The 25109-nt window shown below is 37.6% G+C and overlaps 1 protein-coding gene across 1 annotated transcript in view; it reads left to right on the forward strand.

Moving 5' to 3' along the window:
• OBI1 (ORC ubiquitin ligase 1) overlaps positions 1-21034 on the forward strand; it is a 50332-nt gene extending 29298 nt beyond the window's left edge. Inside the window, exon 6 of the mRNA XM_081290092.1 lies at positions 16357-21034. Within this exon, the coding sequence (XP_081146218.1) occupies positions 16357-17899 (1543 nt within the window). The 3' untranslated portion in view covers positions 17900-21034. The remainder of the gene's footprint in view (positions 1-16356) is intronic.
• Positions 21035-25109: the final 4075 nt, after the last annotated feature.

Below are 25109 nucleotides of genomic sequence, written 5' to 3' on the forward strand. Positions count from 1 at the left end.
GGGATAGAAGAATGAAAACACTCTAGTCTCTTATCTTCCTATAAGGACACTGATCTTAACTGTTCCCAAGTACAGTCATTTTGGCGTTTAGGACTTCAATGTATGAATTTTGGAAGTATTCACTTCAGTCCACAGTCCATAGCAGAATGTATTTTTTTTTCAAGACACTCAAACAACTATGATGCTATTTCCCAAATAGGTAGACTTAAATCTAGTATAAATTAAGGGGGACTTCAACATGTATATTGGTCTTAAGTAGATGGTATTGTTTTTAATATCTTAAAAAACTGTATTATAATCCTTTAAAATGAAGGTCTGGATTGTCATTTAACTCCTCTGCTACTGTCTTTTCTGTGTTATTCCTTCCATTATATGAAATCTTAAAATGTGTCTGGGCATTTTTCCTTCTTCAACTTTAAATTAAAAACCCTATTAGGAAAGTGTAGTAGATAGCCTAATGAGCATATGCCTCTAGGTTTCAATAACATCCATCTGTTCTTTCTTAGAAATTGATTGTCTGACCAGATACAGTGGCACATACCTGTAATCTTGGGAGACTGAGGCAGGAGGATTAGAAGTTCAAAGCCAGTCTCAGCAACTTAGCAAGACCATGTCTCAAAATAAAAAATGAAAAGGGCTGAAGATGTAGACTCTTAGAAAATAGGGTCTGATGTTCAAAACTCAAGGGATGGTGATATATCTTTTAGTTTACAAAGCTAATAATATGAAGAAAACTCACCAGACAACCCAGAAATACTGTTTTCCTTATTGATTTTTACTTAACAGTGTACAAGGGGCTTTAAACTATATAAAATAAATACTCCTCCTGACATCTAAAGTAGGTTCTCTTGCTATAATTTCTCTTATTGTTATATACTTTCCCTTCTTAGCACATATCACAACTGATAGTAATTAACATTTGTTTTTATTACTTTCTTGAACTGTTTGAAACAGGACTATCGTTATTGTATTCATTGTTGTATCTACTGCATTTTATACAGTTGTGGCTCATGAGCTGGACCTAGTACATATTAGCTAAGTGAAAGAAAAATATAGCTCCTAAGACAATGAAGAAACATACAGATCAATCCAATGTGGTACATCCAATAGAAAAAATAAGTAAATTTCTTCATTAAATCAGTAGGGACTTGGGGCCAACCTCATTGATTTAGTAAGGCCCTAAGCAACTTAGCAAAACACTGTCTCAAAATAAAAATTCAAAAGGGGCTGGGGATATATCTCATGGTTAAGGGCTCCTGGATTCAATCCTTAGTACCTCCCCCCCAAAAGTGTGAAGAGACATCTTAACCCATCTTATTAGGATACTGATTAATAACAAACTGATTGTCAAACATTTTTGAGGCAATTGGGTAAATTTGACTATGGAACAGATATTGAATGGTATCAAGGAATTAAGTGTTAATTTGGTTTAGTTAACATGACTACTTAAGAAAATATACTTTGATCTTAGTCCATTTGGGCTGCTATAACAAAATACTCACACACTGTGTGGCTCATAACAATAGAAATTTATTTCTTACACTTTCAGCGTCCTGGAAGTCTAAGATCAAAGTGCTGGCAGAATTGAGGTATTATAAGGACCAGCAACCTGGTTCATAGATGGCTATATTTTGGCTTTGTTTTCACATACCTGGAGCCTCTTTCAACGGCACTAATCCCATTCTTCAGGAATTCATTCTTATGACCTGAAGGCCCCCAATGGCTCTTCCCCGCAAAAGCCGTAACTCCACATACCATCATCTTAGGGATGTAATATAACATAGGATTTGGATGAGGGATACAAACATTCGGTCTGTGGCACCATATTTTGTTTTAGAAATGCCTACTGAAAAAAAATGTACAATAGAATACTTTTAGCAAAAGAAAAAAAGATGTATGTATAAGGGTAATGAGGCAAAAATCTTGATCATGGTTGAATGTTGGAGATGAGTATATGGTGGTTAATTATACTGTTCTCTCTACTTCTGTGAATGTTTAAAAATTTTTATAATTAAAAATTAAAACCACCAAAATATGGTCCAGGAAACTTGTAGTATAATGAAAGCAAGAGATAAAAAAATTACATGCAATAAGCCAGGCATGGTGGCACAAGCCTATAATCCCAGTGGCTTGGGAGGCTGAGGCAGGAGGATTGAGAGTTCAAAGCCAGCCTTAGCAAAAGTGAGGCACTATGTAACTCAGACAGTCTCTAAATGAAATACAAAATAGGCTTAGTGGTAGAGTGCCCCTGAGTTCAATCCCTGCCCTCAAAAAAAAAAAAAAAAAAAAAAAAGCCATGAAACAAATACTAAGCCAAATAGAAGACAGTGATATGACTTTAGAAAATGGCAAATAGAAAGATTAACATTAAACAGAGACATGAGGTAGGAGGGAAAGGGAGAGAAAAGGGAACTTGCATGGAAATGGAGGGAGACCCTCATTGTTATACAAAATTACATATAAGAGGTTGTGAGGGGAATGGGAAAATAAACAAGGAGAGAAATGAATTATAGTAGATGGGGTAGAGAGAGAAAATGGGAGGGGAGGGGAGGGGAGGGAGGATAGTAGAGGATAGGAAAGGTAGCAGAATATAACAGTTACTAGTAGGGCGTTATGTAAAAATGTGGATGTGTAACCGATGTGATTCTGCAATCTGTATTTGGGGCAAAAATGGGAGTTCATAACCCACTTGATTCTAATGTATGAAATATGATATGTCAAGAGCTTTGTAATGTTGTGAACAACCAATTAAAAAAAAAAAAAAGAAAATGGCAAATAGGATGCCTTTTTCATCAAAAAGGCAGGACTTAAGACTAGCTTTGAAGCATGGAGATTTCAGTGAGGAGGAAGCAATCTGAAAGAGAGGAAACAACTTCTGCCTGAAAGGAGTACTAAGTGGTCTCTATAGCTCTTCAGTAGTAGACATGCATCATGTTACTGCTCAGGAAACAGAGTCTTCCTCCTCGAATTTATCAGAGAAGAAATGCTGTAATTTTCATCTCTCTCCATTGTGACCGTCATCGCCCCACTTAACATGGCAGCTAGCAGGACTCACTACATCCACCATCGTCTTCTCTAAACATTGTAGGGAATGTCAAAAGAGTATCACACCTTCTCATGGTAGGAAATGTCAATAATGAAAAGAAACTGAAGGGACAACAGTTTGGTATTGAATTTCTCATATTCCTATATTCCCTAGACTTCAGTTACTGCCCCCCGCAGACTGAATCAGGAAACATGGATATATCTGTCCTTGATGGGGTTAGGCATTTGTTAGTGATTTTTTTTTTTTTTTTTTAGGTCAAAGAGGTATAAGGAATTTACTTAGAAAGCATTTGAAAATGTTGTACCTTATTTCCCAGGTTTCCCTATTAGTTATGCCATTTTTATTCATTTGTTTATTTATTTATATTTTCACTAGCCACTCCAGGCAGGGATTGGCCCATGTCACCAGGTGTGAGTCTTTAGCAGAGGAGCTGTTTTTGCCCTCAGCTGCTAAGTCACCTTAATAGTGTGGTATGTAAAGCTTCATGTACAAAACTCTACAGGTCATTTTTATCAAAATTACTTTAATTGGATTAAAGGCTTCTCTTTCTATTAATATATATTTAAGAATGCTACGCATTCTGTTATTTTGTCTTTAGTGAGATCTTTGGATTTGATAATGTCTTCATGCTTCCAGCTCATTTTACTACATAGCAGTCCCAAGGTTTGTCATTTTAAACCAGTCTTATTCAGTGGGCTAACTTCTTTTAAGGAATAATAAAGGTTCTAGATACTCTTGAGACAGTAGTACTATTTCTTTTAAGATTAGACTTCATAGATTATGACATGAGCTTTCTTCCCTTTTTGCTGTATTTGTTTCTTGAACTATCTCAGCTATTCTCATGGCCTTAGTGCTCACCTACCTGTATATCTGTATATCAGAATTGTAAAATAAAACTAAATCTTTGGCTGTACCTTCTCTTCTGAACTACAGATACATGTTTCTATTTTGTACTGTCACCAGATATCCTGTGCCTTAAATTCATCACAAAGCATAGTGGTAAATAGCTTAGCTTTAGAAATAGACTGCCTGGATTCAAATTTTGCTGCTTCCACTCTGTCTTAGCTCTACCCAATTCATTTTTTCACCATATTTTAGGAAAATTTAAATCAAGTTATTTAAACTTCTTGCATAAAATTGCTCATTTTCCTAAAAATGAAATCTAGACTGTTGACAAGCTAATCTATATCTGCCTTTTCTTTTTCATCTCATTCTCATCCACCTGGCTTATCTCTGTCCAGCTCTACTGGCCTTCTTCTGTGTCTAAAACATACTGGACTAAACAGAGGAAGAACACTTTTTTTTAGCATGTTCTGCTTCTAGATCTTTAGTTACCAGGTTGAGAGAAACCTTTCCTAATCATTCAATTGAAAACAGCCTATCCTTCAGGATTTCTACTTACTTGTCTTATTATTATGCCAAAATAATAAAATCATGGTGTGGTTAATAAGTAGATTGTGTTAATTTTGAACACTGACTCTGGAGCCAGACACCTTAGGATTGAACATTGCTCTGTCTACCTACTATCTCTGTCATTTGGGGGAAAAGTATTTCAACTTTTCTTATCTAAGTTCTGTGAAAGGGGGCCATTTGACTTTGGATATACTACTTATCCTCTTAGAGCCATAATTTTCTTTATGTTAAATGTGGACAGTATATTCTTGAGAGGAAATACTATATAAGAAAATCTATAAAATAAAGGAGATGGAGGTAGGAGGGGGTAATTGTGTGTGTGTGTGTGTGTGTGTGTGTCTGTCTATCTGTCTGTCTGTCTCTAAATAATTGTGTCCATTATTCCCCCCAAAAATATTATTTACTTTTTGCTTATTGATTATTTATTATCTTGCTTAATATTTGTTTCTTGCTTATTTTTCCTGCTTATTGACTTTACTACTCATCTAGTAAAGAGTATAAGGACTCCTTCCTTCTGCCAAGCCCCAGAAATAAAAACTTCAGTCTTATGTTTTTCCACCATTTTCCCTCACCCACAGCTGGTTGTTTCGTTTGTTCTTTGTAATGTACTTCTTTTAAAGCGTTTGTCATCCATTTCTTCTTATTCTCACTAATTTAGATTTACATTATTTCATGCTTAGCGTTTCTTAATAACCTCTGACTGCTTACCCTTCTTTTTCATGGTAAGCCTTGAGCATGTAGTTTATTGTTGCCTGAATTCTATAATATGAATCTCGTCATCTCCCTCATCTATTAAATAACCTTTGGTGATTCCTTCCTTTGACTGCATATTAAAGCCCAATTTCTTAGTATAGTAAACAAGGCTCTTAACTAAATCACTTTCAGCTTAACCTTCTTGACTCTTTAGCTTTCCCCTTCTGTTCTCTGCTCTGGCCATGATGAATTTCTACTGGGCCTACATTCCCATGTCATGCTGTACTTTTCTGTCTTTGTTCTTGCCTTTCCCTTGCTTTCTTTGGTGTTCTCCAGTGCCTTTCTTTTTTCATTCTTCCTGTTTCATTCATAAACATCCTTTAAAATCTAGCCCAGTTGTCATTTATCTGTGAGACCCTCTCTGATTTTTCCAGAGGGAACACTTTATTCTTCTGATTATTCTCATAACCTTTGTTATAACATTTATGTTGTATACTGATCAGTTTTATGACTGTCATGCCGAGGTAATCTGCCAGCTCACTGCCACTGAGGCATATTTTTTAAAATGCACATATGTTTCTTTTTACACAAAATACATGTGTGTATATATATACTATATGTGTGTATTCCTTCTCTGGGGCCTGGCAGAAGGAAGGAACCCTTATACTCTAATGGTCTGTATTAGCACTTTCAGGGAACTAATCAGGTTAAGATTTTGAGTTTCCTTGAAGCTTAAAATAAAAAAGTTTTAAGAGGGGAAAAAATCAGAGATTCCTAGCATTTTCTCCAAATAAAGAAGACAAGAAATTTCCTGAAGTTTTTCTCTCTAAATTGTACCAGAGATTGTGAAGTAGAAAAGGGAACAGAGGAGGCAATTTAAGAGCTCTCACAGCTCTGGTCTTGTGTGAGTCTCTTTCCTTTACCAGATTTTTCTGGCCTACCTATCTCTATGCTGACTCTAAACTGTGGCCTAGTTCTAGTTCACAGGTCTGTTCTCTCTAAACTGTTTCTCAAGACATGCCAGTGCCTCTCCAGCCTTCTCTGTCATCAGCACTGCTGGTCTGACTTTGGCTATTGCCCCTTCTTGACCTATCTGGCCTTTTTTTGTTTCTCATAATTTTACTTTGACAAATACGATGATTTCTGGTATTTGACCCCAGCCTGATCTGATGACTGATTTAGCTATGCCCTTTGGTTTTCCCGGAAGGGGAACTTGTAGATTGTCCATGAATCTGATGATACCCTGGGGCCAGACTGTGACAGCCAGTTGGGCTCAGGCCCCCCAGCCACCTGAGGGGCCCTTCTCTGGATTTTCAGCTAATTGGGGATAGACAGTTACTACAGTTTTCTGTCAACTTGTCTTTATTGTATTGATAAAATATTTTAGGAACCTACAATGCATGCCAATAATGAAGCATATGATTGTCAGATTTTGAACTGTTTGAGAATAGAGATGACTTCTGTTTCTTTTGTTTTCCTTCCTTATAGTCTCCCTCAGCACACATTAGTCCTCTATAACTCACCTGAGTAATAATTACAGGAAAGCTGCATCACAATTTTCTTGTTTTATTTTATTTCAGATTGCTCATCATATGAGATAGAATGTGTATATTTAGATAGTGGAAAATGCATAAACAAACAGTCCAGAGGATTTTTGTGTGTGATTTTGTTACTCAATAATAGTCAAACTCTTTTACACTATTGAGATTTTTTGTTATTATATTTTGGGAAAAGATATGTTCTTTACTCCTGGTAGTGATGTAAAAGAATAATAAATAGAATATTTTAATATTCTGTCCTGTTGAAAGATTAGGATACCATTGATGTCATACAGACTTCAAGGCTAATCTTTTTTTGGAGGAGAGACAGAAAATTAGGATATATCTGCATGGAATAGAAATGAAATATATTTACCAAACAGAATGAATAGTAGTCTATCTCACAGGCAGTGTGAAGAAAATAGTACTTAGATTTAGGCATCCTATTTTTGGCAGCTTTCTCCAGTGTGCTGGGCAGAGAGAAGAAAAGAAAGAAGCCTTGGAAATAGAGACTAACCAGTTACAGTTTCCAAAGAGACAGAGACCAAGTCTCAGTCAACCCAGAAGCAGGGAAGAGGAGTAGTTAGCATGAAACAACAGTTTAGTTCTCTTTCTTAAGTCCTTTGTGTGCAGGTCAGTCCTTATTAAAGACTTAGCACAAATGGGACTAGTCTGTTCCTTTTCAGTTCACATTTGCCACCCACCATTCAGATCGTTTATTTTAAGGATTGCTAGTTTCAACACCAAATCCTTAACTACAAATGCATGGTTGGCTTAATAAAATAAACAAAAGATTTTCATTTAAAATTGTATTATTGATATGACCTGTTATTTTTAAATGCTGCTTTCCATTTGAAAACTTGAAAACAGACTCTACCTTGCTTTTTAAACAGGACTTTTGGAGGGTGGAGGGAAGAACTACTTCAAGGGCCTGACTCTGTTTTCCTTGTTTATGTCAGCTTTGTCTTTAAGGAAGAAATTGCATTTTGTTATTCTTATAAATATTGAAATGCTTTCTTTTTTTTGTGATAAAACCAACATGCAATATAACATAGCTTGTGCTTTTTTATTCTCCCAAATTAGATCCTGAGACAAGTAACCTATGATGTGTTTAGGCCTTGCAATTTTTATTTATGATTTTGTGCATTTCATATGAGAAGTATCTTTTTCTTATAGTTAATGATACATACTGATTATTTATGAGATAGGCAGGTTCTTTTTTAAAAAAAAATAGTTGTAGATTGACACAATACCTTTATTTTATTTTTATGTGGTGCTGAGGATCGAACCCAGTGCTTTCCAAATGCAAGGCGAGTACTTTACCACTGAGCTATAATCGGCGAGTACTTTACCACTGAGCTATAACCATAGCCCTGAGATAGGCAGGCAGGTTCTTATACTTAGCATATTTAAGTACATTGTTTTTAGTTCATGGTTTTGTTTCATTGTCTTCATATCTCTGGTTAAAATATATGGGTTGGTATGTACCAGGGAGATCTGTCAATGCTATACTTTCCTGAAAGGCCACTTTAATAAATGATCTGTGAAAGTTTCAAAATATTCTTGAGTTTGTGCCTAGAACATAAATAGTAGATAGATGTTTATTGATCTCATACACACCTATCTGTATGTATTCCTACAGTTTTCTTATTTGTTGATACGGAGTGATAACAAAGTTAAACCAGATGTAAATAGGTGCTGATTTTACTTAAAAAGGGATCTCAAGGTCACATGGTTTTGGAGGTGGCATTTAGAGTAAGAGACTTGGATTCCTGCTACTTGACCTATTATATAACTTTGAACAAGAGCTTTAACCTTTGTAAGCTTCTCATTTCTTATATTTAAAATAATAATGGGTTTTGCTTTATAAAGTTGACATGTTGATTAAATGGGATAATAAGCATTAAGATTATAGCAATGTATTTGACCCCAAGTATATATACAATAAATTGTAGCTGCTGCTATTCTTAGTGTCAATATCATTGTCAATAGTAGTCTTTATATTACTGTTAAAGATTTGTTATAATTATTCTTGGTAAATTCCAGCTAAAATTTCACTTTTTTATTAAATATATCTTTTAGTTGTTGATGGACCTTTATTTTATTCATTTATTTATATGTGGTGCTAAGGATTGAACTCAGTACCTCATACAGATGGGGCAAGCACTGAGCCACAGCCACAGCCCTTCATTTGTTTTTTTGAATGATGGGCCAAGGAACAGAAATTTTCTGTCTTGAATTTCCAGGAGGGAAATATGTTTTTCTGTTTTCTCTCAGTATGCCTCATTATGTAACATTTTTGTGGAACCAACATATGATCAATAAATTCTCTAGGAATGTAATATTTTTGTAACTGAATGCTTAATTTTTATAAGAGAAAACTCTTGAGGAATTATTGTCTAGTCATAAAACTCAGCAGCAGATCAAAATACATGGGATACTTCCCAGAGCTTCACTAGTAGTTTAAAAGATAGTGCTTCTCCCCAGCCATGCCAACACATATACTAGCATGAAATAGATATGGGTAATGTGCAAACAACTCATACGAAGCAGATGAGATAAAAAGGATGCCAGGGCATTTGAGCTCTCTCTCCGACCACCAAATATGGTTTTGGGTTTCATACAATCCTAGTTCTCCCTTTACATAAAATGTGCCTACTTACCCCCACTCTATGCACATACGCACAAGGCAGAGACTAGTACCAGAACTTCTCATTTTGTTTCCACTCCAATCATTTCTTAATGAGCTCATGGCATAGGCTACTCACCCAAGTTATTTATAATCAAAAAGAGGAGTTTGTGAACTCATTGAATCTCCTTAATTGGGAGATTGTGTTTCCAGAGGATAACTTAGGAAAGGGAAAGGAACAATGGAAAGCTCCTTTCTCTGAAATTTTACTTCTCTGTATGTTTAAAATAAGACACTTGATTGACTTACTCTGAAAGTCAGATGATAAAAAGATACACAATTATAGTTATGAAGACAGGCAACTGTACTATAACATCTACTCTATGTATGGGTCTTTCTTAGAGTAATTTGGTAACTCTTTAAAGAAAAAAATTTTGAGGCTCACATAAATGTAATTGGTTTTCATTCATATTAACAATTGTTATAATATAAGTAATTGTTACTTTGCATGGTTAATGCAAAATGATTAATGCAGGCTAAAACCATGCAAAGAGATCTTAATGGGTAAAATTACAATTGTTTGATGGTCTTTAATAGTATCTGTCAAACTTTTAGCTCTTACTGTCAATTATAAATGTATATGGACATGAAAATACAGTAAAATTAGTATGTAGGGCACTAATATTTATGTAGTACAATTTGTAACATTGAGAATTAAAATGTTATTTCTTTGTATAAAACTTACAGAGAATATTTCAGTAGGATCTGCCTTGTCATCATATATAACTTATGATGGCATTTTTTTGGATTCTTTGATGAATTTTCACTCCTACATTTGCACTAACTTCCAACATTTTTAAAAAATATTTTTTAGTTATAGATGAATACAACATCTTTATTTTGTTTATTTATTTTTATGTGGTGCTGAGGATCGAACCCAGTGATTCACATGTGCGAGGCAAGCGCTCTGCCACTGAGCCACAACCCCAGCCCTCAACTTCCAACATTTTATCCTCTCTGCTCTCAATGTAGTAAAATATCTCTTCAAGCTTAATGTGATTTTTTTTTTTTTTTTGGTTTTTGTCTGTCTGCATTTCCTCTAGACATCTTTATCCTTTTACCACAACTATTTTCCTCATCTCTGTCAGTAAGTTTGCCTCTTTTAAGTTTCTCTGGCATGTCTAGAATCTCTTGAATGGGTTAAGGAGACAATGGGCTATCATTGTCATAACATTCCAACCATGAGCAGTTTCTTCATAACTACATTTATGTTCAATTCTAATTTCACTTCCAGCTTTAACACTTTTTTTTCTCTGCTACACTTTCATCTTGTTGGCCAATTCTGTCTTTTGCTTGTCTATTTTTAATGTCATATGGGTTTTCAGTAGAAGACAAAGAAGTAGCACAACTATATTATTTGCTGTTAACTGCATAGTAGATGCCAGTAACCAAAACTGTTATTAGACTTTGATTGGTTACTGACCATGATCCACATCTGTTATTTCTGAACTCTTTTATGAACTGAAAATTCAGAAGTGAAGATTTTACCTAATATAATACTCACAGTTAATATAATGTAACAACTAAAAATTGACCCATGTTGTTTGGTGACTGGTATTATTAACTGAACCAGGGTGAATAAAATCTGTGCATTTTATAACCATTTTAAACAAGGGCATAAGCACTGAAAACCTGTCAGGTAGATCATATCACAAAAGCTGTTTCAGATCCAAAGATTGATTTTACTTTGCTTTACTATTACCTCAGCTAACAAGTAAGGAAAAGATATGAAATTGAATAAGGGGGTTCACTTCTCCTGTGTTCCTCTTGTTCCTCAAGAAGGTCTTTTTGCAAATGACCTAATTTTGTTCTTGTTTAGAGCTGACTGGAACTCCATTGCATATTATTGAGATTAGCCAGACTCAGAAAGTCAAGAATTGTACTTTTTTTCCCTCTCTCTCTCTCATGTGTGGAAGTAAAAAAAGAATGAAAGAAAATGACATGAAAATAGAAGAGAAACCAGTAGTCTAGAAGGATTCCTAGGGAGGAGGGCAGAGAGAAGGGGATTTGGAGAATGAAACAGATCAAATTATGCATTGTTAACATATGAATATATCAGAGTGAATCCTGTGATTATGTGTAAGTATAATGGACCAATTAAAATAGTAATAAGTAATAATAAATGAATAAACTCTTTAGGGTTCTTTTTGAACTAATACGGAAAATGACCGTGATATACTAATTTCATGAAAAGAGCAAGGTGCAGAACTATTTGAATATTATGCTACCATTTACTTTCTGAAGTTTGGTAGTTTGGGCAGTCACTGGGATTAATGAATTTGCTGGGGTTAAGAATCAGAGAGGCAACACTTTCACAACTAGTTAATAGCAGCATTCTATCTTTAAAGTATGAGAATGATATTTATTCAAGACATTTACAAAGGACTGCTCTATACTTGGAATTATTCTAGGTATCTAGCAATGAATATAATAATCAAACTTCCTGCACTCCTGGAGCTTCAGTTCAAATGGGGGAGTCAAAAAGCAGATAAATTGCTCAGTTCTGACATTTACTCTTTTATTTCATTTGTTTTAACCCCTCTTTTTTTTTTTTAAGAGAGAGTGAGAGAGAGAGAGAATTTTTTTAATATTTTTTTTTTTTTTTTTAGTTTTCGGCGGACACAACATCTTTGTTTGTATGTGGTGCTGAGGATCGAACCCGGGCCGCGCGCATGCCAGGCGAGCGCGCTACTGCTTGAGCCATATCCCCAGCCCCTAACCCCTCTTAATCATATCTTATTCCTCTATGTAATGAGCTATTAAAAAATGTGGTCTTAAGCATATTTTTTTAGAGATGCTCTTACTGTAGTTACAGTGTTTCAAAGTTCAAATAAGTAGGACTTGTCATTTCTTTTACTTCTAGCAGGGAAGGAACAATCTTGTGCCTCTGTAGTTGTTTGGACAAGGACAAACTCTCATCCTTTGTTTCTCATCCAGAATGTATGCCTCCGTTAACATTGCTAGCTGAAAAAATCCTTGATACTTGTAGATTCTAGCAGAATATGCTTCCAGTATCAGTTGCTTTCCCCAAACTGCTCTACAGTGTTTCTGTGGCATAATGAAGTCTTTGGCCGTCATGCTACTTTGAAAATCAAAGCCTTTGGATCTCTAATGAAATGTTTATAAAAATACCCCATTTTGAAACTTGCTCAGGAAAAGGAATTATGGTAAATGGTCTTAGAAATCCCTCTGTCTGGGTTGGGGTTGTAGCTCAGTTGGTAGAATGCTTGCCTTGTATGCACAAGGCCCTGGGTTTGATCCCCAGCACCATCCCTCTGGCTTCCTTTGGCATTGTTTCATTTAATATTATGTACTCTAGAAATATCTGGAATTAACATGAATAAATGAGTATTTTTTAAAACTCAAAGATAATCTTTTTTGGAAAGAGGAGGTACTGGGCATTGAATTCAGGGGTACTCAACCACTGAGCCACATTCCCCAGCCCTATTTTTTTATTTTATTTAGAGACAGGGTCTCACTGAGTTGCTTAGTGCCTCACCGTTGCTGAGGCTGGCTTTGTACTCTTGATCCTCCTGCCTCAGCCTCCTGAGCCTCTGGGATTACAGGTGAGTGACCATGCCTGGCTCCAAAGATAAGCTTTTGTCCTAACTGTTTTATTCTATGGAGGTACAACATCATGTATGTATCCCTAAATGTTATTTCTATGTGATAAGTTTCCCTTTGTCACATTTAATACAGGTATTGTCAAAAGTCTGTCTCATCTGGGGACTGAGGATGTAGCTCAGTTGGTAGATTGCTTGCCTCGCATGCACAAGGCCTTGGGTTCAATCCCCAGCACTGTCAAAAAAACAAAGTCTGTGAGAGGGGCTGGAGTTCTGGATCAGTGGTAGAATGCTTGCCTAGCATTTGCAAGGCACTAGGTTTGATTCTCAGCACCACATAAAAAAATAAATAAATATATTTTAAAAATAGTCTCATCTGGTATTCTTTTATTAAGGTAAAAACAGAAGTTTTTTGGATGGACCTTTATAGAATGTTAAGCCTACAATTAAAAAGCAGATACTGTGTATATGTTAGTCTGGGGTGATTTCCTTGGTGTCAATAATAAAAGAAAGTAAACAGTCAAATGTCTGAAGCACATGTGGTTTAGTAATATAGTGACTCTCATAATGCTTATGTAAAAGAGGACCAAGGACCTTTATTTAGGCTTACTTATTCTTTGGTGTTGACCATCTTCATGTAAGGCACTCATGTATGTGAAAGTAAGAGAACAACATTTATTGAAGAAGTATTTAATAAGGGACAGCTGTGTAACTAGAATTATTCTAGGGATCTAACAGTGAATGTAAGACAGTCAAACTCCCTGCTGTCTTAAAACTTCTACTCTTACGGAGCTAGAAAACAGATAAATTACATAGACTGATTAATTAATTGATTGATTCCATTGCTTTCATTACATATTTCTGTCAGTTTGACTACCAGCCTGGGTCTCTTATTAGCATGGTAAAAAGATCTGATCACTAAGTATTATAGACTTGTAAAGTGTTGAAGTGGAGCTTCGGAGAATCAGGGTCAATGAGCTTTGAAAAAACATTTCTAACTTCATCAATGACTCCTACTTGCTTGTCCCTCTTGAGTTCATTCTGTTGCTGGCCTTTGTTGTTAGTTCTCATAGCACTTTAGCTTTCTGTCTGAAGTAACAAAAAAATTTGGTTAGGGATATCAATAATTTCAAACTCAGAATTCTTTGTTATGTCTTAAAAACACAAATAAGGCTGGCGATGTGGATCAGTAATGGAGCACCTGCCTAGCATGCTCAAGGTCCTGAGTTTTATTCCCAACACCATAGGGGGAAAAAAAGAGAGAGAGAGAAGAAAAGAAACAATGTAGGGGAAAATAGTGTCTTAATACGTTTGACATTCCAAGCTAAAACCTGGAACAAGACATTGCTATTGAAAAATATTCTTATTTGTCATTTGTCATTCCTTATGTAGGTCTGTGAGTTCCCAGCTATATCTTTTGGTAACATCTGACTTACTATCTAGTAGCATGATTTAATTTTAAATCATTTGATTTCTTTCTTTTTTTTCATATGAGGATACCTTTATTAAAACACTGCACTTTGAAAAAAAAAAAGAACCAATTTGATATTGGTAAGCAAATGTAAGGCTGTCACTTTTGCTGTTTGCATTAAATAAACATGCTACATGGTTTTTCCATTTTAAAACATGTAGGATATTTGATTATGCCAGAAAAAGTCAATAACTGACAAACATTTTTGTGAAATACACTTAATCTTTGTCCACTTTTTAATACTTCTCTCACAAAACTACACCTGTCAAGTACATTTATAGGCTAACACATTTTAAACAAAGAGGAAAAACTGTCATTTACTTAAACAGATACTCATAGTAGTAAACTTTGTCTTTTAAGATGGAGAGACTTGTTTTAGTAGTTGTTTTTGTTTTAGTTATGCCCATGGTTTTGCTTTGTGTTTTAAAAGTTGAAGGGAGTACACTCTCCCTGGGAGTTCACAGTTAATTGTAGTGAATAGATCAATATTAAGCAATCATGTCTTTTAAAGCCCTTTCTAATCCTGAGATTTTATGATTCTATATTTACTTTTGCCTCTGCTTTTTTCCCTTAGTAACAAGAGAGCAAGGATCATGTTGTTGCTAAACTGGGAGTAAATTGGGCCAGGGGTTATAGATGGTGATGGACTGTCTAAAATATGTGGTTGATTTTAGGAGGTGCAGTTCCTTTATAGTTTTTTTTTTAATACTTAATAAATTTTCTTAATTGTAATTATTTTTACAATGGCGGGGGGATACAAAGATAAACCCAAAGATAAAAACAAAATTTAGAAGTTACCTTTTCAAATATCTTCCGGCAAACAGGTCATCTCTGAATTCTTAGCGGTGGATCAATATATGTCATCAAAAAGTTGATTGAAGCTCTTGACAAGAATCTTGGTAGAGGAAAAATACTTTTTATGGGCTTATGTTTTTTTACTCATTTCTTGCAGTTTCCTGAAAGATAGAATTTTCCTTAGTGGTCAGATAGAATTTAAGCTGGATATTTTCTCTTCCTTGGAGTTGGAATAGTTTCATTCATGTGTGTGTCCGCCTTAAATATACCTCTTAATCTATAGTAGGTGCTCAAAAGTTATTTTCTGAGCTGAACTCAGTACCCGTTCTTGACAGAACAATGGGAAAAAATACCAGGTAAAAAGAGTAAATTTTTGATATGTTCTTTCTAGTCCTTGTCCACAATGTTCCTGTTCAGAAAATGTAAAAATGTTTTTATGCATACTATTTTGGAGCCATAAGGACTGACTTTGTATTTCAGAGTTGGAAGAAATGAGATTGATATCCTAAATTGTAAAATGCCAAAAATAAGTAAAGCTGAAATGAATTAAAGCCTACTGCTCAGAAAGGCCACAGAAAATCTTCATACAGAAGATGGCTGTAATTGAAAGGATCCAAATAAGTATTTAAAACCACCCCTCCTCAGACTTCTGAGTTTCTGAATTTCAAATTGGTGTTTTATGTTTGACAAGGTGACATTGTATAAGAAATGTATTGTAAAACACTGCTCTACAATAGGAAAATGATTGAATGTAAATATTTCAAGATGTGGACCACTGTTCAAATGTTATCATAAATCTTTGCCATTGTTTTAGGGGATAACTCCTCATGCATATATGAACTGAATTGATAGAACTAGTTCTTGGAAAGGAAATCATCAGTGAGTTTCTGCCTCTTGCTTACCAGTAGTCTGATTCTACCACTACAGTGTCCTTTTAGATCTTTGCTATAATCATATGGTTATTAGTACATAGGTGGGGAAACGATTTTTGAAGATATAATATCTGGTTTAGCTTTGTTCTATTCACTAAGTGGCTTGAAATGTCATTGTTATGTGAAATTAGAATGTGCTGGGACAATTTGCACTTTTAAATTTTGAAAAGAAAACAGCTTAAACTATGAGATTAATTATCCTTCCATTCCTTCTAGGTTTGGAAGGTTTACAGTTGCTGCTCTGCAGTCCAAAGTAGAACAGTATGAACGTGAAACCAATCGCCTCAAGAAAGCCCTGGAACGGAGTGACAAGTATATAGAGGAACTAGAATCTCAAGTTGCACAACTAAAAAATTCAAGTGAAGAGAAGGAAACTATGGATTCCATTTGCCAGAGAGCACTTTCTGCAGATGGCAATGGGAGCAAAAGTAGTGAGGAGGATGTGGCATCGAAGAATCAAGGTGATAGTGCCAGAAAGCAACCTGGCTCATCTGCCTCCATTACTGTCCACCTGGCAAAGCCCTCCAGTGGCCGAATCTCTGACACCAGTTCTGCCCGACAGGAAAACACTAGCAAAACAGAATCAAACTGTCCTAAGAACAAAGATATGTACCAAAAACAAGTAGAAATAATGTTAGATGTGACAGATACAAGTATGGATACTTATTTGGAAGGAGAGTGGAGTAATAAACCAAATGACTGTGTACCCTTTAAAGATGAAGAGCTTTATGATCTTCCAGCCCCTTGTACTCCTTTGTCCCTTAGTTGCCTTCAACTAAATACACCAGAAAATAGAGAAAGCTCTGTGGTCAAAGCAGGAAGTTCTAAAAAGCACTCAAACCATCTCAGAAAATTGGTGTTTGATGATTTTTGTGATTCTCAAAATGTTTGTAATAAAGATTCTTCAGAAGATGATACAAGTAGAAATGAAAATGAAAAAAAATCAGAATGTTTTACTTCCCCAAAGACAGGATTTTGGGATTGTTGCTCCACAAGCTATGCCCAAAGCTTGGATTTTGAAAATTTAGAGGAGAACACAATAGCAAATTCTGTCGGAGAAATATCTTTAAAATTGAGTGAGAAGTCAGGCTCATGTTTATCCAAGAGGCTGAATTGTATTCGCTCTTTTGAAATGAACCGGACAAGAACATCCAGCGAAGCATCAATGGATGCTGCTTACCTTGACAAAATCTCTGAGTTGGACTCAATGATGTCAGAGTCAGACAATAGCAAGAGCCCTTGTAATAATGGTTTTAAGTCCGTGGATTTGGATGGGTTGTCAAAGTCTTCTCAAGGCAGTGAATTTCTTGAAGAATCTGAAAAGCTGGAAGAAAGAACTAAGCTAAACCTTTCCAAAAGTTCTCTAACTACTGATCAGTTAGAAAATGGAAATGAATGGAAACCTACTTCCTTTTTTCTCCTCTCTCCATCAGACCAAGAAATGAATGAAGATTTTTCACTCCATTCTACTTCTAATCCAGGAACTAATGATATCAAACCCCCAAGCTGTTTGTTTCAGACAGAATTTTCCCAGGGTGTTTTGTTAAGTAGTTCACATCGACTATTTGAAGATCAAAGGTTTGGGTCATCATTATTTAAGACATCTTCAGAAATGCACAGTCTTCATAACCACCTTCAGTCTCCTTGGTCTACTTCCTTTGTGCCTGAAAAGAGGAATAAAAATGTGAATCAGTCAACAAAAAGAAAAATCCAGAGCAGCCTTTCCAATGCCAGTCCATCAAAAGCAACCAAAAGTTGACTGATTAGGGAGGTGTTATTTGTGGTTTTATCCTGAAAGGAACATAAAAATTTTTTAAAGTTACTTTTTTCCCTTTATAAAAGTCCTAGACGGTTTTGAATTGATGATCTTTAATCAGATGCCAGGTCAGAATGGTAACTTAACCTGTATCCACTGTACTTGTTTCATTTTGAAAAAGACTTTGGTCTTTTTATTTTTATTTAGATATCTTTTGGACCTGAGAAAGTAGTGAGAAAGTTTTTGTTTGATTGTTTTCTTTTTAGTGAATATTATGTGTATCTGGGTTGGGTGGGTTTTGTTTCCTTGAATTTTATTTAACTGTTAGATACAGTATCTTATTAATGAGGCTCAGTTGTCTTCAATACTCTATTCTTAAGTAAAACTTTTAGTATTTAGCTCATAAGAGTTTCTTTAAAGCTTTTTCTAGGGTGTAGGTTATTTGTGTGTTCCTCTTTATTTATGTTTTGTGATGGCCTATCTTTTATGCAAGGCCTTAATGAAGAAATAGCACTCTGACTTCAGTCCAATGTTCTTTTACTTTTTGTTAAATTTTACATATATGTTTGCATTTTTTACAATTGTGCTTTGTCCAGTTTTTGTGAAAATGTTCTGCTAGTGTGAAAGAATATATTTTCTCTATGAAAGTATTCATTCTATGTCAGTAGTTTAATATATGCTCATCTTTTTTGTGTCTATATAAAATCAGAAATTGAGCATAATTTGGAAGGAAGGCATGGTTGAGTTTGAAGAAGCTTCAACATCACAGCTTCATTGTTCCAGATGTATAGGTACAGAAGCACTCTTTACCAAGTTCCTTGATCCACTTATATCATAGGGGAGGGATTTTCATAGTGATAATGTTCTTCTTTGCATGTTACTGTTCTTTGTGGAAATGCATGGCAGCATTTTTGCTTGCTCTATTTTCTTAAAAAAATATTTCTTTAAACTTCTTTTAAAAAAGAAGTTTCGGTTGGCTAGTATGTAGGACAACTTTTCTAAATGAAGAGTTGAGGGGGTAAGGATAGGTAAGAGCTAAGCACAAGTTTTAATTTAGGCTCTGAAAAAGTATATTATTCTGAACATGTTTGGTATGCCTATAAACGTCTTTAAAAATGGGTTTGTATGCTAATGACTTGTTTATCTAATGTGCACTGAACATTTTACATTAATACCTTATTGTTTTACATTAGTACTGCATGCTTTTCTATGTGAATTGAATAAAGAATGTCATAAGCACTGTATGTCTTGATGTCTCAGATATTGAGTTAGCCTGTAAAGACCAGGGAAATTTATTTGTAATTATTTTTTATAATACAGGGTCATTCAGCTCTGGCCCATGGACTAAATCTGGTCTATACCAGATTTTAGAAAGGCTTATAAGCAAAAAATGAATTTTAATTTTTGAAGTGTTTTTTTAATCCAAAGAATTAATATTTCATGAATCAAGAAAATTACATGAAATTCACATTTCAAAGTTTCTAAAATAAAGTCTTACTGTAACACAGCTATATTCACTTGATTACCTACTATCTATGGCTGCTTTTGCAATATAGCGGTAGAGTTGAGAAGCTACAACAGAGACCATATAGATTAGAAAGTTTGAAATATGTACAGTCTGCCTTGTTTTACAGAAAAAAAATGCTGATCCTTGTTGTAATAGACTCAAGATTCAATGAAATCATAAAAATATAACAAAATCACTTCTATGATTTGGAGAATTATGCTTTCTAATTTCAGAAGTAACAACCAGAAAAAGCTAATATATAATAGGTTAAAGCTAATGGATACTTTCAGAGCTATTAGCAGTTTAAATATCTTTGATAATATGGTTATCCATTAGGAACTCAAATGAAGAAATCTAAAAATTTTGTCAGTAAATGTAGGGATGGTATGGTCTAAGTGTATGTGTATGTCCACCCCACCCCCTACCCCGTCCCCAATTAATGTATTGAAAACTAACCTACAAGGTAGTGTATTAAGAGTTGGGCCTTTGGGAAGCGATTAGGTCATGAGGGCTCTGCCTTTGTGAATGGGGTTAATACTCAGGCCTGAAAGAGCTTTTTTGCCCCCTTCTACCACGTGGCCTTGATCTTTGGACTACCCTGCCTCAGAACTGTGAAAAACAAATTTCTATTAATAAATTAGCTGATCTAAGGTATTTTATTATAACAGCTCAAATGAACTAAGAAAAAGGGGCTTCACTCTGTTTATAACCAAGAATGTGTATTTAGTCCAAATACTGATAGCGTGTCTTGCAAATCTAAGTGTGTAGCCTTATTTACTAATCTGTTGGTCTAGAGTGCTTCCCAGTTGCTTACCTTCAAGAGGCTCTTCATCCTTCCTAAAGCAATATTTCATACATCAGCCCATGCTGTTCCTGTTTGTACAGAATTTGAATTTGGTAACATATGCTTTTTTTTATGTCTTTACCATAATCTAATGTCATGACAAATAAGGAAGTCTCACAGATTTTCAAATATGTCTTCTATATATACATAAGCCAACATTGAGACCAAATATTTACTCCCCTATATCTCATCTAATCCTTTTTCTTAAATCCTGGAAGACAACTGGCAGGCATGGGAGGCCGATCCCTGATAGGACAGAGATGTAGTTCTCCCTAATTTACAGAAAAGCAACTTGAGGATTAGTTACCACAGCTGAAATTGGATAGAACCATATTTTAAAAATGGGTCTCTGGTTCCAGAGCTTATGCTCTTCCATTCCTGTGTGTGAGTTCATATTTGGAAACAAAGGATGAATGGTTTGAATTTCCCAAGAGTACCTTTAAAATTATTTTGAAAGTGTTCATGTATTCTTTACAAGTGACATTTATTTCCTGCCTGGCCTGTGTTCCTTGGTCTTGGCTCTGCTTCCATATAGAAACTATATGTTTGGCTCAGCTTCCATATAGGAACTATATACTTTTAAAGATTCACAATGACTCTGACATTTTTATAAATTTAAATTTTCTTTTGCTATTGGCTAATATCACTAATGTTATGCTAGAAAAACAGTATATTAGTGATATCACTTCATGTTTTTATAAAAATAGCTTTTGAGGCTAATTTTTCTAAATTGCTGACTATAGCAATATAACTAGATGCTAGGGTTTTGTTGTCATGACCTTTAGTATTTTTAATTTTAAAAACATCTAAAAATTATGTCCTTTTTGTTGGTTTAGTCAGCTGACAAAAAAACAAAACAAAACTGAAAATAGTAGACTTAAGTCTCTTAATTTCAAACCTGCTTGGCTTTCCTGTCATCTCTTTGGTATCTACATTAGTTTGAAACAAAGGTACCACTAAACAAGAGCACCTGATCTTGAACTATATGTTTCAGGAACTTGTCTCCATATACTTGAATGGTTTGCAATTATTCAAAGTAATAATCTGCATGAGAGATTTTTTTTCCACTTTTGTGCCTGTGGATGGTATTTGTAGAGAGCATCAAATTAACAGTTTATGGTGTGTGGCCTGTTAGAAGAGTTTCCAAAACCTCATAAGAAGGTCTGTCTTTCCTATCTGTGGGAGTCCTGCAATACAGCTTTTGCCTATCACAATGTAACCTGATCCCTTTAATAATACTTGGCAGAGAGAAAACCTTTTAAGCAATGATCTCAGAGTGCATAGTGAACATTTATTGCCTAATTCTCGGAACCCCACTCATAGCGAGGAAGCATTTATTAAGATGCATATTTAAGAATCCATCTAGAGCACAGGCTAGGGTGATCTTCAGTTTTATGTGGCTGAAACAGTCTAGAATACTTTGAGTTGCCAAGTCCACTTTTTGAAACAAGGTAGATTCTTAGGTTTGCTGTGTTAATAGGGAGGAGACCCTCTCTAATAATATTAGTTGGGTTAAGCCAAGTGTGTAGGTGGGCTTTTTGTGTTTATAATCTGTGGGTGTAGGGCTTTCCACAAAGGGTAAGGATCTGACTTAGACATTTACTGAGACTTATGAGAAGGGAACCTGTAAGTCTAGTCCATTTTGATTCTTAACATTGGTGAATAGAAGAGTGTTCACGTTGCAGAGAGCTTGAACTGTGAGGAAATCTGGTGGCTTCATGGAGGTGCTGTTCTTACTAAGTCTCTGAAGGTTGAGTAAAGAATTGGGCACATAAGACTTTTGTCTTATGCAGGAGGGGACACCTTTTTATCAGCGGTTTCAGACGCGCTGAAGGAACCCCATCCTTTAGTCTGGGTTCCTGGCTGAATGACGTTTCCCGTATTGCTACTGCCTGAGCTTTGCAAATTGGGCTTTGCTCCTCCTCCAGTCATAATCCCCCGAGGCTCTGGGTCTTACCCTAGTCGCCAGGACCGGCGGCCTGATGGCGAGACAGTGACTCCCCTGGCGCTGAAAAATCTTAGCAGGTGGCGGGGATGGTCCATCAACTGTCCATTAAGTCCAGGCTTGGCCCTCTGAGGGCTGGAAGGGGCAACCTTGCCTCACCCATGGGGTCAACTTGGTAAGAAGGTGGGATCTGTCCCGCCAGCTTATCTCTGAGCTTCCCTTTCTCCCTCGGACCCTAAAGAACTCAGCCTTCCCCGATTCCCGTCACCATTATGGTCTCCCCCAACCCCAACCTCCGCCCCCTCCTCCCCAGTCACTTCTGAGCACAAACTGTTCCTGGCTTCTCCAGCCGGAGTTTCCCGCGCTTTTGAGGGTGCTCTCAGCTGGTGCCTCTCCAGCCCTACTCCTTCCGTGTGTTCTGCGGTTTCCTTTCATTTTATTATCACTCTGGAAACTTGACGATTAAGACGCGAAGCCAACAAAGAGTTTTCTTTCCACCTTAACCTTGCACACAATCCTTTAACAAATTAATTAATCCTAATGAATTAACACTTCATTTATTTAAACGCGCTACAGTCCATGAATTAAATTTTCATGCAGTGATTAAAGGCTGTTAAAATATGCATGATTTCGTTAAAATTTTATAATAAATCAGGGCAATGTGTTACATGACAAGGCAACTATTTCCCAGTCCCTCGCAAGGGGCTTTGATTTGTGCGGGCGGCGGGAGGAGGGGCGGCAAGCGGCGGCACCGGCCAGCGTTAGAGCCGGGCGACAGGACTCAGCTCCGCACTCTCGGGCTTGGACTCGCTGCCTCGCGGTTTCCTCCGCGGCTTCCAGACCCTCTTGAGGATCTTTCTGCAGGCAGAAGAGAGCCTGCGGAGGGCGACCGACGCCCGCCTCTCGGTCCTCGGCACCTCACTCCTGCCGGACTGGGTGGGGATCCTCTGCTTTCTATTTCCTCCAATAGAGCTCCCTACAGTCAAGGCGTGCAAGTGTCCAGGTCCGAGCGACCCACAGGCGGCTGTCTGGGAGAAGGAAGACAACATCTGATCCCGTGGGGTCACGGGCTGGCTGGCTGTTCTAGAGATTTGCTTGTTGTTTTAACCCGGGGTGGGCGGTGGCTGGCAGCTGCTTTTCTGATCTGCGCGCACTTCCAGTTTTGAAAGGGCCGGCGCGGATGGGGCAGGGGAGCCCTTGCTCCTCGCGGGACCTAAATCGTAGGGGCCTGTGGCCTTGTTAAGTGATATAACGTTGTTCACTTGAGCTGCGAAAGTGTTTCCGGCAACTGGCAGGCAGGGGAGGCCGATCCCTGATAGGACAGAGACAGAGACGTAGTTGTCAGGCATCACTGGTAGGGCTTCCACAAGGTAGGTGGGTTTTATATGCACAGAGAGACCAGGTGGAGATTTATAAATATAGATCTATATATATGTAATGCAGAGAGAATGAATGGCAATGAACCTGACTGAGAGGTATACTCAGGGTCGCAAGGTCATCAGCGACATCTCTGGGTGGGGTGTTCCACATCCAGGAAAATGTCCCCAATGGAAATTACACTTGAGTTTAAGAGCCAGAGGAGGGCTGGGATGTAGCTCAGTGGCAAAGCGTCTGCCTTGCATTCACAAAGCCCTGGGTTCGACCCCTAGTTAAAAAAAAAAAAAGGAGCCAGAGGAAAGAAAACAATGGATTTTCCACTGCTGTAGTTGAGAATGTCGCCTGCGGGTCCCAGCTGGAGCCTAGTCTGCCAGCCGAGTTGGGAGTCTTTAGGAGAGAAGGTCCGGAGAGGCCCAAGACCTCACCCACCCGGGACTGGGGAACCAGGGAGGTGAGAGGCTGCGGGTGCTAGGCAGAGCGGGGTAAAGAAATGGGACAGTAGCCTCCAGGAAATCTCGGAGCCGGTAGCAATCGAGAGCGCGACTCCAGTCTATAGCTGGGGGCTACGTTGGCTACGAAGGGCAAGACCACCGCTGGGCACCCGGTGGGGTAGGCGCCAGCGGCCTTGGGGGCTGCCAGAGGTGGTCAGAGGGCCACTATAGAGATCCGCGAGGAACTCAGTGGCAATTACCGGGGGAGCTACCGGGCCAGGATGCGCAAAGAGTTGCAATGAGGGAGACGAACGATGAAAGCAGCCCAGGCTTGACCCTGGGAAGGCGGTGCAGAAGCGAAGAGAAAGCACCACACCTGTTCCTCCTCTGTTTCACACTTCGAGAGAGTGTCCCTGCAGGAGGTCGCCGGGACCGCCCAAGTGCGGCCAATGTTTTGATCCGAAACCCCTTCCATCGGGCTGCTCCTCCCTTTGCCCCAACAGTGCTAGGCGGCTTCTGAAGTCCTCAGTATCTGGGCTCTGGGGCTTCCTCTGAACGGTGGGCGCTCGCTTGAGTGGTGAAAAGTGCCTTGTTTCAAAATTGCCAATATCTAAGAAATACGTGACACTCTGAGTCTGCCAAGAGCAAAGGCCAGGCTTCAGCCTCCAGGACCCAGGTAGCAGGGCCAACAGGTGGGATCAGACCCTCAGGTTCTGACAAGTGTGGGGTCCGACTCCCTCCACCTGTATGTATACAACCACCGTGCACCGACATTTTCCGGACGAAACCCCATTCCCTAAACCCCGGAAATTAGGGTTCACCACCAGAGGCGGGAGGTAGCCCACTGTCGTATCAAACACTAACTTTTCCCTGCGCCCCACTGGAAGGAGAAAGGCAGCCCAAATGGGCAGCTGCTGTCAGGCTCATCCTGGCCCAGGACTGGTACACCCAGGACAGGTACAGACAGTGCCGGCTCTTTCACAGAGCCTCTCCCACTTTTCCTCACTACAGCCAATGAGTTCACTTCCTGAGCTTGGGATAGGGGAGCTACTAGAGGAAATGTGAAGTGAGGCCTGCCAAAAGAGGAGGAGAAAATTAATTAATGAGGG

Source organism: Spermophilus citellus (genome assembly GCF_964194105.1).
Source record: "Spermophilus citellus genome assembly, chromosome: 1".
Lineage (NCBI taxonomy): Eukaryota > Metazoa > Chordata > Mammalia > Rodentia > Sciuridae > Spermophilus > Spermophilus citellus.